General features: G+C 47.4%; 1 protein-coding gene across 1 annotated transcript; it reads right to left on the bottom strand.

Moving 5' to 3' along the window:
* Positions 1-7,126: 7,126 nt before the first annotated feature.
* FDX2 (ferredoxin 2) lies at positions 7,127-13,006 on the bottom strand. The gene is made up of 5 exons (XM_083719978.1): positions 12,870-13,006; positions 12,218-12,257; positions 10,803-10,909; positions 9,608-9,695; positions 7,127-7,941 (listed from the first exon to the last, which is right to left on the bottom strand). Exons 1-5 carry the CDS (start codon positions 12,982-12,984, stop codon positions 7,785-7,787), a joined length of 507 nt encoding a protein of 168 aa, XP_083576104.1. The 5' UTR covers positions 12,985-13,006; the 3' UTR covers positions 7,127-7,784.
* Between the last annotated feature and the right edge of the window lie 787 nt (positions 13,007-13,793).

Here is a 13,793-nt window from a genome sequence, read left to right as displayed (position 1 = left end):
TCGGCACGCCCAGGTGAAGGCTTGCTTTCGAGGAAGCGAGAAGAATCGGTCTCGCAGACCGATCCTAAGCAGTTTTTAGTCTTCCCATAAAGGGGATTTATTCCCTAGCAGCTGGGCGTTGCCAGGATTTATTTTAAGGAAGCAACTTTATGTTGGGGGGTAGAACCGAGTTATCTGCGACAACTGGTCAGTTAATAAATTTTATTTATTTACTTGACTTTGGGGGTGCAGCTGTTCCCCTGCACGCCTATGACTACGCCCATGCAAGACTTACATATAGATCAGCCCGCACAGTCCGATCTTATGGACATTGACTCGAAAGTAAACCCTGCGGAGTTTAGCGTCCGCAGGCTGCAGCCCTCGCTTGTTATCCTTGGGCTCCTAAAGTTAAATTGGATTCTCCTGCCTACCGTCAGGGACCGGTGCCCTGGGGCCGATCCAGAAGAAGGGGACGCTTCGGATCCTCCCTCCTTTAGGGGCAACTGATCTGGATTCGCCCCGTTCTCACGAGCAGGTGTCAAGAGGAGCTAACCTGGATCCTCTGGGAGCGGCGGCTTCTGGCTCAGCGCCCGCCGGATTGGGCCCTCCGGGGCTGCTGCTTGTCTCGGATTCCAGGCAGGGCGGGCTGAGCAGATCCTGCAGGACGGAGAATTCCGGGAGCTGCCCGTCCACGAAAACCTCGCCCTCCATGCTTAGCGGACCCAGAAGGAGCGGGGAAGTGCGGCTCTCCCAAGCCCATCAGATATTGCTTGCAGTGGGCCGGGAAGGGCGTTTAATTGGATACAGCTGAAAGCCCGGGGCGCCGGCAGCCATAAGGGGAGAGGGGCGGACCATTAGGAAGACTACAAAAGGGCCCGGGTCGCGGGATAAGGTTTGTGGAGAGAGGTTGGAGGCAGGATTAGCATCCCTGAGAAAGAGTGTCTTCTTCCGGAGTCCCGTTTAGGGTGCCAAATGATTTGTCCCTCCCATGGCAGGAGGGATGCTGTCAAGGTAGGACTTGGAGAGGCAGAGATGCTCAGTGCCCCACTTAGCAGAAGGAGCAGCAGGGTCTCTGCCCACCACAGTGGCGTAGTGCGGGGGTGCAGGGGGGGCCAGCCGCACCGGGCGCAACATCTGGGGTTTAGGGTTAGGGGGCGCAAATCCACAGGTTAGGGGGCGCAAATTACTTGCCTTGCCCCAGGTGCTGACAACCCACGCTACGCCACTGGCCCAACAGCAACGCCACAGGGCTAGCTTACCACATTTTGGTGTAAAGCACATTGCACCTGAATTGTTGTTGTTTAGTCGTTTAGTCGTGTCCGACTCTTCATGACTCCATGGACCAGAGCATGCCAGGCACTCTTGTCTTCCACTGCCTCCCGCAGTTTGGTCAAACTCATGTTTGTAGCTTCGAGAACACTGTCCAACCATCTCATCCTCTGTCGTCCCCTTCTCCTTGTGCCCTCCATCTTTCCCAACATCAGGGTCTTTTCCAGGGAGTCTTCTCTTCTCATGAGGTGGCCAAAGTTTTGGAGCCTCAGCTTCACAATCTGTCCTTCCAGTGAGCACTCAGGGCTGATTTCCTTCAGAATGGAGAGGTTTGATCTTCTTGCAGTCCATGGGACTCTCAAGAGTCTCCTCCAGCACCATAATTCAAAAGCATCAATTCTTTGGCGATCAGCCTTCTTTATGGTCCAGCTCTCACTTCCATACATTGCACCTGAATAGCAAACCCCAAAGGTTAAAATTACCTTAATGCCTTCTTTTACAGAGAGGGAAACTGAGGCAGCAGAGGCATTAACTGAGGGTCCTCAGTGTTTGTGATTGAGCAAGAAAACCTTTAAGAAGAATGAGGTAATGTGGTGGGAGGGTGGCTCCATATGGGGCTATTAGTAGCCATACCTAAACAGAGCCTCCATGTTCAACTGCAGTGTATCTACTGGGGGCATCACCTGCATATGGCTTTCCAGGGACAGTATTGGAAATGTATGTTGGATCTGATTCAGCAAAACTCTCTCAAAAGCTAGAAAATTGAACCAAGGCATTTCTGGTGCTGTTTTCTAGCCAGCAACCTTCTTTCTCTGCACAGCCCCAAGGATTATCTAGTCCAACCTTCTGCAATGCAGGAATCTCACCTAAAGCATCTATGATGGATGGTCATCCAGCCTCTGCTTAAAAGTCTCCCAGGAAGGAGAGTCCACAACCCTCTGAGGGTGACTGTTCCACTGTCAAACAGCTCTTACTGTCAGAAAGTTTTTCCGTATTAGTTGGAATCTCCTTTCTTGTAACGTGAAGCCGTTGGTTCGAGTCCTACCCTCCAGAACAAGATAAAAGAAGCTTGCTTTATGTTCCATGTGATAAAGGTAAAGGGACCCCTGACCATTAGGTCCAGTCGTGGCCAACTCTGGGGTTGTGGCGCTCATCTTGCTTTACTGGCCAAGGGAGCCGGCATACAGCTTCCGGGTCATGTGGCCAGCATAGAATCATAGAATCATAGAGTTGGAAGAGACCACAAGGGCCATCAAGTCCAACCCCCTGCCAAGCAGGAAACTATACCACTTCTGGCAAACCAGAGCAGTGCACGGAAATGCTGTTTACCTTCCCGCCGGAGCAGTACCTATTTATCTACTTGCACTTTGATGTGCTTTCGAACTGCTAGGTTGGCAGGAGCAGGGACTGAGCAACGGGAGCTCACCCCGTTGCGGGGATTCAAACTGCTGACCTTCTGATCGGCAAGTCCTAGGCTCTGTGGTTTAACCCACAGCGTCACCCACGTCCCACAGTTCCATGTGATAGCCTTCTTCAAATAGCTAAAGATCTATCATATCTCCTCTGGCTCCTCTTTTCCTCATAAGACTTGGTATCCAGACCCTTGAACATCTTGATTGCGCTCTTCTACAAATGTTCCAGCTTGTCAATGTCCTTCTTAAATTGTCGTGCCCAGAATTGGACACAGTATTCCAGATGGGGTCCAACAAAGGCACAACAGAGCAGTACTATTAGCTGCCTTGATCAGGATGCTAGACATCTGTTGATGCAGCCAAAAATAGCACTTGCTCTTTTTTTGCCTCTGCATCACACTGTTGACATTCAGCTTGTGGTCTTCTAAGACCCCCAGATCCTTTTCACATGTGCTATTAGCAAGCCAGGTGGTCCCCACTTTATATTTGTACAGCTGTTTTTTCCTGCCTAAGTGAAAAACCTAATGTTTGTCCTAGCTGAAATTCTTTTTGTTAGTTCTCCAATCTGTTAAGGTCTTCTTGAATCCCGATTTTGTCTTCAGTGGCATTAGCTATCCATCCCTGTCTGGTGTCATCTACAAATTGAACAACCTTTCAGTTCCTTTGTGCAAGTCGTTTAACATATTTCTAAATAACAGCTGGCCCAGGACAAAACCTGAAATCAAGATACACTATGTCCACAGCATTCTTCTGATCCACCAAGCTTGTAACTGTCAAAAAAGAAATGAGAGTTGTCTGGCATGACTTGTTTTTGAGAAACCCATGCTGGGTCTTAGTAATCACAGCATCCTTTTCAACGTACTTGCAGACCAACTGTTCTAGGAACTTCCTGGTTGGTAGGGGTGGTCTAGTTTGTAGACATGGACAGGTCTAGACTAGTGGGATCTATGTTCTTGAACCCTGAGGTCCACCAACCAGAGCTAGATGTAAAATGTTGGCCGGGGTGCCAACTTGAATAAAATACTGGAGGGGGGGGCCTCAGGTGAGCCCTGCCCCACTTAATCGATCACATGACATGGTGAGTGCATGCACACCATTTGAATAGCAATGCCCATCAAATCTAGGGTTGGGGCAATGATCTATGGCCCTCCAGATGTTTTGGGACTACAACTCCCATCATCCCTAGCTAACAGGACCAGTGGTCAGGGATGATGAGAATTGTAGTCCCAAAACATTTGGAGCGCCAAGTTTGGGGATGCCTCACAAGTCATACACAGGACTCACCTGCGTGTATAAGTTTCATTGCATTTCATGCATGCATGCATTCCCTGCCAAGGAGCCCTATGTGGCATGCATAGTTCCACGGTCCTAAGTTTATCCTAGCAACATCCCTGTGAGGTAGGTTCGGATGCGAGAGAGCAACTACTCCAAGATTTCCCAGTTGAATTTAGTGGCTGAGATTTGAGCAGGTTTTCACTACACCACCCTGTTACAAATCTATATCTGAATTACTACAGATCAAATATTCCAACAGCCTAACTTATGGCAATATTTTTGTTGTTGCTGTTGTTGTTAAATATATTCAAAGTTGATGCTATGCTACAAATCACCCAGCAATCTACCCTTCAGTCCAATCTACCTTCTGTCCACCTTTGGACTTGAGTGGTGGGTTTGGATGTGATCATTGCAGGGTCAAAACCATAAAAGGTAAAGGTAAAGGTACCCCTGCCCGTATGGGCCAGTCTTGACAGACTCTGGGGTTGTGCGCCCATCTCACTCAAGAGGCCAGGGGCCAGCGCTGTCCGGAGACACTTCCGGGTCACGTGGCCAGCGTGACATCGCTGCTCTGGCGAGCCAGAGCCGCACACGGAAACGCCGTTTACCTTCCCGCTGGTAAGCGGTCCCTATTTATCTACTTGCACCCGGAGGTGCTTTCGAACTGCTAGGTTGGCAGGCGCTGGGACCGAGCAGCGGGAGCGCACCCCGCTGCAGGGATTCGAACCGCCGACCTTTCGATCGGCAAGTCCTAGGCGCTGAGGCTTTAACCCACAGCGCCACCATACTTAGCCACAAATCTTTCTCAGCTGAACCTACTTTTCAGACTTCCTGTGAGGATAAAATGACAGTCCCCAGTGTACAGGTCTAGACTAGTGGGATCTATGTTCTTGAACCCTGAGGTCCACCAACCAGAGCTAGATGCAAAATGCTGGCAGGGGTGCCAACTTGAATAAAATACTGTAAAAACCAGTTCTGGTGTTCTAGACTTTTGTCAAGCAATTAGTCTTCCTATGCTTCGTCTGTATTGTATTAGCTGAGCCATCTGCTTGTCAAGTTTGATGACAAGCTGCCCCATTATGGGCAAATGCCCCATTTGCCCTGTGCTCCTAGCAGCCTTGTTGCAGAGCAAAGCTGTAAGGATGAATGAACCCCAAAGGAGCCACCCTCTGATGCTGTATTCGTGCCTCCAGAGTTAAATAATGCTTGAGCTTGAATTATGAAAATCCCTATGTCGGGGAGGTGAAACCTGTAGCCCTTCAGATCTTGCTGATGGACTACAACTCCCATAATGCCTGAGAGTTGGAGTCCCAACATCTGGAGAACCACAGGTCCTCTGCACTGCAAGCCTGGGAACAGTGAATGGATAGGGAAATGTTTCCATTATAAATGGACAGAACCCTCCTCATAAACACATCATAGCAAATCTCTTTCCCCATCAGAAATCCTCTCCCACCCACCACAAAACCCACCACACTTTGGATTCTGCTCAGATGTTTGGCTTTGGGAAACACTTACCCCAGTTCTTATCAACTTGGCTCCCTGCATGGAGAATTTATTCACCAACCTGGACTCTTGTTTAAGACATCCCGCACTGGTGGAGGCAGATTATACGTGCTGCACTCCCTGGGGATGTTCTCAATCTTTTAAAAGTTATTTTTGTGCACTTCTCTTCCCTTATCACAGGAATAGGCCAACTCGTCCCTCCAGATGTTTTTGGCCTACAACTCCCATGATCCCTAGCTAACAAGACCAGTGGTCAGGGATGATGGGAATTGTAGTCCAAAACATCTGGAGGGCCGAGTTTGCCTATGCCTGCCTTATCAGATGTTTCTCCTGGACAACAAAAGGCCAGGGCTGTGTCTATAAGTCGCTTTGAGTCACTTCCTTGAGCAAAGCAATTAACAAATATTAATAATATAACTACTACCTGTGATCATCCAGATATTGTTGGACTACCAAGTCCCATGTGATGGCTGCTGCAGTTCAATAACTTATGCACAGCACCTCCCTATCACTGCAGTTTAGGCAAAGAGAAGCAGGAACTGCCAAATTCAACTTATTGATTACCTGGGGGGCTCCCTGTGTAAATGTCTGGGCATACAGATGCACTGGTCCAACTATATTGTGTACCATATTGAAAGTATCTGCTTCCAAATACAGTGGTACCTCGGGTTAAGTACTTAATTCGTTCCGGAGGTCCATTCTTAACCTGAAACTGTTGTTAACCTGAAGCACCACTTTAGCTAATGGGGCCTCCTGCTGCTGCCGCACCTCCGGAGCACAATTTCTGTTCTCATCCTGAAGCAAAGTTCTTAACCCGAGGTAATATTTCTGGGTTAGCGGAGTCTGTAACCTGAAGCGTCTGTAACCCGAGGTACCACTGTACTTAATTCTGCAGCATTTGTGTGTTTCTGCCGGTCAGTTTCTAGTTTTGTCAAAAGTTTAAAGACATATTTGCAATCAGGATTGCTATGCAGTAGGATGAAATAGCCATCTTCAGGCAGTACCAGGCAGGCAAGAAATGGTGTGTGAATTGTGCAGCAAGTTTTTAAAACTATTGACCCTAGCCAAGAGGGCTGCACTGCTTAACTCGGCTGTATGTCCCACTCTGTTCAGTTAGGCTTACTCCCAAGTGAGTGTGCACAGGACTGGAGCCCTTGTTATCTGACAGTAGCAATAATTTTATATAAACAGCACTTTTAAATGAGCGCACCACAGAAAACATTTTGAGTGAAATCCACCACTCATGTACAGATGTTCACCTCTGGATTTAATCTTCTGATCATTTCAACAGTAGCTTAAGCTCAGCATAACCTTTAATGCTATCTCCTTTCCCATTCAGTGTCCACTACTAATGGTACTATCAACTTCAGTCAGGTTAAGTGTATAGAAGGAACTGTTTCGGATGGTGTATCACCACTTGCACTATAATGGAATTATTTTCCTTCCTCCCCAAACGACTTGCCAATATGCAGACTTGTACATTTTTTGAAAGCATTGGGAGACCTAGCCATTAGGGTTAAGTTGGAATAGAAGAGGGAGGGGTTATTTCAATGAATTTTAATGTGACGATATTATTGAAGAGTAGATGGATTGTTCTTGCTTGTATGGTATTCCAATCAAACACAACTCTGCATATAATAAAAGTATAATGTAAACTGAATGTCCCAATGCAATTTGTACACAAATGCAAGAACAACAGTAAGAGGCTGCTTTTATTTTTTTACTGATAAAAACCAGAGGTGTGGGGCGAGTGCCTTCCTCCTCTCAGCTTATTTGGTGCTATGAATGATGTTGCCGACCGATCTTCTCAGCGGTCAAATCGCAGGTGAGAGACAAGAAGTCCCCGATGAAAATTAATGCACTTGCTTGTGCAGCAAGAGAAAACACAGAAACAGAGAAAGAACACAACGGAAGAAACAGAGAGAAAGAACACTCCCCTCATCCCTCACTTTCCTTCTATGAAGCCAGTACTTGCTGTGCCCACCTTAAAATAGTGGTTCTAATGTGCAGGAGCCTCTTCTCCCCTTGAAACATTTCCCACAGGACTTGGGAAAGTGCTTCTAGGTTAGGGGAGGTACATCTCCCAACATCCTTCTCAAGCCGTGAATGCAGTTAAGCAATACCTTGAGAGGCTCAGAGAGGCAGAAAGCTCTGGCCTTACTCAGAATGCTCTCTGGAAGATACACATTTCTTTTCTTTGCCTCAGTCTTTTGTTCATAGAACACAATTTTATTTTTTAAAGCATCATGCGTGCTTTGACCGCATCGCTGTCTTGCTCTCTGATGGCTGCTTAAGAGATCAGGCTCACTTTGGAGATTGGTCCAGCCTTTGGCTCCATGGCACTCAGTGGGGTTTGGGGACGTGGCCGTCCACATAAAAGTTCCTAGTGATCTTGGGGAGGGTGAACTCTGCTCCTTCCAATTCTTTGTCGAGGATAATCTGGCAGCCAAGGCGAGAGTTCTCCTGAAGCAGTGGTGCCATGTCTAACATATCTTCCTCCCTACGAGAAGACAAGAAGAGTGACTTCCAGCCCATAACCCCCAAGGTGGATAAGAAGATTAAGAAGAGTTGGTATGACCAGTGCTAAAATACCAAGCAAGTCCACATTATAGTTCATCTGAACACATTTTAAACAATAAACAAGAATCAAGTCACTAGATGAAATTCAACACTGAACTGTGGGGAATGTTCACGTCAGTGCAAGCAGTGCAACTTGGCAGAAGAAACGATCCCCATTCTCCCCCTCTGATCAATATACATCCTGATGTATATATTGTGCTCTAGGGGGCTTAGTTTGGTCAGAATCAAGTATACACTTCCAAAGGTAAACACTAACTACATTACTTCTTGTTACAGGTAGGTAGCCATGTTGGTCTGCTGTAGTCGAAGCAAAATGAAAAAATTCCTTCCAGTAGCACCTTAGAGACCAACTAAGTTTGTTGTTGGTATGAACTTTCATGTGCATGCACACTTCTTCAGATACACTGAAACAGAAGTCACCAGACACTTAGATATAGTGAGAGGGTGGGGAGGGGTATTACTCGGAAGGGTGGTGGGAATGGCTGATTGGCTGATAGGTGTGGTAATCTGTTAACGACTGCAATTGGTCTTACAGGAAAAAGCAAGGGGTGAGATGGCTAAAAATAGCTATATCATGTATAATGAGATAAGAATCCAATTCAGACCAGGTCTCTCCATGGTTTTAAGTTTGATAATAAGTTGCAATTCAGCAACTTCTCTTTCCAGTCTATTTCTGAAATTATTTTGTAATATGACAGCTACTTTAAGATCTTGTTTAGAATGTCCTGGGGGACTGAAGTGTTCTCCTACTGGTTTCTCTGTCTTGTGATTCCTGATATCAGATTTATGTCCATTTATCCTTTGGCGTAGGGTTTGGCCTGTTTGTCCAATATAGAGAGCTGAAGGGCACTGTTGGCATTTGATGGCATACACAATGTTAGAAGATGAGCAATTAAATAGTCCTGAGATGGTATGTTTGATGTTGTTGGGGCCAGTAATGGTGTTGTCCGGGTGTATGTGGCAGCAAAGTTGGCCTCTAGGTTTATTGCAGGCTCTGGTACCAGTGTTCATGTTAAGTCTGGTTGTTGTATTATTGTGGGTGAGGAGTTGTTTAAGATTGGGTGGCTGTCTGTAGGCAATGAAAGGTCTTCCTTTCATTACTTCTTGTAAATGAGCCACCATAGTCACTAGAGGGCCATGAAAATTTGTGTCCCAGGCTTTTTAGACTCTTCTATCCAGGTACCATCTGAAACCCAAGGGGTGCATTGTTTGCCTGATGTGAAATTTTTTGGCATTATGTTCAGCTCTCCTACCCCACTAGAGGTCTCTCTCTGTCGCTGGGGCACTGCCTCCTTTTTTTGCACCAGAAACCTGTCAGTTTCTTCAGGCTTGGACAGCAGGGCCCTCCCAGCCATTGCTGAGGAAGTTGTGGAATGCCATCAGCAGGGAGCTAAGAAAGGCCATTTCTGCTACAAGGAGAGTGTCAAGGGATGGCTCAGTTGGTAAAGCATGGGGCTCTTAATCTTGAGGTCATGGGTTTGAGCTCCACATTGGGCAAAAGATTCCTGCATTGCAGGAGTTTGGACTAGATGACCCTCAGGGTCTTTTCCAACTCTACAATTCTATGGTCGTAAGGTGGTCCTTACCGTTCATCAGGCTGGGGGAGCTTGTCTACAACATCATGGCTCACATAGACATGACAAGTGGAACAGGCTAGGGAAGCTTCACAGGCACCTGTGCAGGTAAGAGGCATAGACAATGAGAGAGATTTTGCTGCCAAGTCAAGAGAAGGCACTCTGCAGGCTGTGCACTATTCCAATCACCTGGCCTCTCAAAAAGTGTATCATACAACTAGAAAAGGGCAACCAAAATGATCAAGGAGTTGTGGCACCTTTGATATGAGGAAATACCAGAGCTGTTGGGACTTACTGTATTTTTTGCTCTATAAGATGCACTTTTCCCCTCCTAAAAAGTAAGGGGAAATATGTGTGTGTCTCATGGAGCGAATGCAGGCTGCGCAGCTATCACTGAAGCCAGAAGAGCAAGAGGGATCGGTTTGCAGCGATCCCTCTTGCTCTCCTGGCTTCAGGGATAGCCATGCAAAGCCTCTTGAGCGCAGCGGGAGCGCTCCTGCCTCTTTGCTCAAGAGGCTTTGTGTTGCTTTCTTGTTTCTTGTTTCCCCCCTCTAAAAACTAGGTGTGTCTTATGGCCGGGTGCGTCTTATAGAGCGAAAAATACAGTAGTCCCCTCCCCCATACAACAAGGAGAGAGACAGCGGGGAGGGAGAGTGTAATATTTATACATTGATGAACAATGTGGAGGAAGGGTTGAGTTTTACTCCTTCCATTATAATACTAGAACTTGATACTGTGACCAGGTTACTTGAAAAAGCACCCATTGCCACACAAAGTGAAACAAGTAACATTGGCTAAGTATTTTAGAGCTTTGCCCTCATAAAGCAACAGACAGGAACAAGTCATTATACAATAGCCACATTGGCAAGCACACAGAATAATTAAGAAGCTGCTCTGTAACACCCAAGTTATTTACAATCTCAACTGAACTTGCCCAAACAGATGGGATGAGTTGCAAGTCAATAGGAAGGGATTTTACAGTGCTGGGGCACTACCAAAAAAGCATACTTGCACATTATTGTGCATACCATTAGCCAAAATGGCTACATACTACCTCCATGTGCAGAGACAGTACATATCAGATAACAAAGCATGCAGGAGAGGTTATATTTGGACTCCCCAATGGCATCCAGCTAGCCACTATTGGAAAGAGGATGCTAGACTGGACTGCTACATAGCCGGATAGAGCAGGGCACTTAAGACCTACCTTCTAGCTCAATGCCATGTTTCTGAGCCAAGCGCAGCACATCATCCCCAATTCTCCCTTGCACTGGGATCCTTTGCCCAGACCGGTCTATAAACACCACATTCACTCTGAGGCAGGATAAAAAGCATAGGCACATCTTCAATCAATGACCCTCCCATAATTGTCAGGTATAAGCATGGTTGAAAGTCTCCTGTGTTTCTGCATAAAGGCACAGATTACCAAGCAACATCTAACAGCTGACATAGGTTTGGAATTCCAAATATTCTCATCCCTTTATTTGCACTCATTGCTGTCATGCTGACATTGTTATTGTGACTTTTTATATAGGATCTGATTGTTACTATTAATGTTTGATGGTGATGATGATGATTTGTGTTGGAAGCCGCCCAGAGTGGCTGGGGCAACCCAGCCAGATGGGTGGGGTATAAATAAAATAAAAATAAAAATACAAGGGTGCATGCATGCCCAACAGGACAAGGAAAGCCTAGGACCTGAGTAGGCTGGAGGAAGGAGTGGGTAGCCCCACAGCTGGCAGAAATAGGAGGGGAAAGTCTTTCTCCCTTTTGTTCTTCCCCTGCTGCTGTGATACATTGCCAGTAGAAGGAAGCCTGCATTCTGTCAGTGGTGGTGGGACAACGACTTTCTCCTCTTCATTCCCCTCTTCACCACCACCACCAGCAGCGGGCGAAGGAGAGAAAGCAATGTGGGGAGCATGGCGATTGGGGACTTTGAGGGGGTGGATGGGGGCAGGGTTGGGCAAGATGCAGAAGGAGGTTGGCAAAGGGGGTGTGAGATGCAGCAGGTAGGCAGAATTGGTAAGCCAGTCCCTAGTAATGTTAAAAAGAAACAAACAGGAAGTGCTGAAGACTCAACAGAGCAAAAAGCTCCTCTAGCCAATTGAGTTTTAAGTGTTCGAAGTTTAGAACTGGTGTGTATCAACATAGCAGCTGTGAAGGGAGACAGATGCACATCTGGTATGCAGTCCAGATGCACCTAAAGCAGCCCCACCCCCACCCCATGGTGCTGCCAATGCATGATACAAGTAACAAGTGGTAACTGCAAGACCAGCATAGGATGAGCCACCACCCCAGTAAGAGTTGCACTGTGAACTAAGCAAACAATTGTACCTAGTGTATTTTGCTTCCCGTATTTCTGGTTAACACGCACAAGTATTTGTGAAGCTGCCCCCTGGACACACCACTGCAGAAATTAGGCTGCTAGGACTCTTGCAACCACCTAGCCTAACCAACTATGTACGCACTTACAATTAACAAGCAATATTTCAAACCACAAATTCTCATTGAGATGATGCTGTCAAAAGCACAAAATATCTCAACCGCCCAAAGAAGATCCAAGATTAGTTTAACTCAACCCACTCCCCAAAATTAAACTGGGCTACATTTTGTGCTACTCACACTTCTGCGGCAGAGTTCTCCTCTTCTGCTTGAACGGTCACTGGGGGGGAAAACACACAGCATTTTATATATTTATATGCATTTAGAGCCTTGCCTTTTACTATTGAATCTCAAGGCAGGGTACATATGTTGGTGTTAGCTGCCCTGAGCCCAGCCCTGGCCAGGGAGGGCGGGGTATAAATAAAAATTTATTATTATTTATTATATAGCTTAAAGCAACAAGGCATCTCATGTGTAACACTAAAGCATGGACTAGAGCCCCCAAACTTCTGGAGGGCACCAGGTTGGGGGAAGGCTGCATAGCAGGAAGGAGTGATCCTCCTAATTCCTCCAATTCGGAGCAAGTTTGTTTGGGTCGCCAAATCGAACTTCTGACGAAGAACAATCTGAGCCGTTGGCTACACAACAGGGAGAGAGGGATCCCGCTGGAACAAAAACACCGCCGATGAATCCCGAGGCGCCCCTCGCTTCGTGACCAAGTTGTGGTGCTGTTGTTGTTGTTGTACATTTATTGACACACCGCCTTTTCCCCTACAGGGACTCACGGCAGTTTACAGGGAAGGGGGAGGGGAGGGAAGAAAGAGCAACCAGCCTCCCCGCAGTCTTTCCCTGACCCCTGGGGAGAAAGAAGCCCCGCTCTCTCCTCGCCCACCTGCAGTGCGGAAGCCCCGGGGCAGGAGCCGGCCGGCCGCCGCCGCCAGGACCCGACGGCGCCCCGGGCACCGGGAGACGCCAGCGCCGCCCTTCGCGGCCCAGGAGGCCGCCATGACAGGCGCCACGTGACCGCCGGGGTCAGAGGGCGGCGGCTGTTTCCGTGGAAACGGAGGGGAAGGGGAGCCTGGCTCGTTGCGCGGAGATCTCCCCCACTCCTGGAAGGCGGCGTTGTCTTATTCTGCCTCTGCCTCTTTCAGAGGGAGTCTCCCTTGCGTATTCCGGCTGGAAACATTTGTGGGCGGAGGCTAGAAAGTGTTGAAGCGTTTCAAATTACCAAATGCAAGATAAACAATGTCAACAAATTAACTTGCTCAATTGATGGAATGTCGCCTGGTGGCTGATCTGGCCTTGGGCAGAATCTGCAGAAGGATTAGTACTGTAGTTTTCAATGTGGTTATTGTTGTAAACAAAATCTGCCCTTTTTCCCTTATGGGGTATCCAAGAGCCCATATAGAGTCCTTCCGTAGGTTCCCTATTGTTAGGAGAAAATAACAGAGGTCAACCAGAGAATGTTGTTGTTGTTTAGTCGTTTAGTCGTGTCCGACTCTTTGTGACCCCCTGGACCAGAGCACGTCAGGCACTCCTGTCTTCCACTGCCTCCCGCAGTTTGGTCAGACTCATGTTTGTGGCTTCGAGAACACTATCCAGTCATCTCGTCCTCTGTAGTCCCCTTCTCCTTGTGCCCTCCATCTTTCCCAACATCAGGGTTTTTTAAAAGGAGTCTTCTCTTCTCATGAAGTGGCCAAAGTACTGGAGCCTCAGCTTCACAATCTGTCCTTCCAGTGAGCACTCAGGGCTGATTTCCTGAAGAATGGAGAGGTTTGATCTTCTTGCCGTCCATGGAACTCTCAAGAGTCTCCTC

This window comes from Podarcis gaigeae (genome assembly GCF_964106915.1).
Source record: "Podarcis gaigeae genome assembly, chromosome: 17".
NCBI classification, from domain to species: Eukaryota; Metazoa; Chordata; class Lepidosauria; order Squamata; family Lacertidae; genus Podarcis; species Podarcis gaigeae.
The sequence above is the reverse complement of the archived record's forward strand: the minus strand, read 5'-3'. Positions and strand labels throughout refer to the sequence as shown.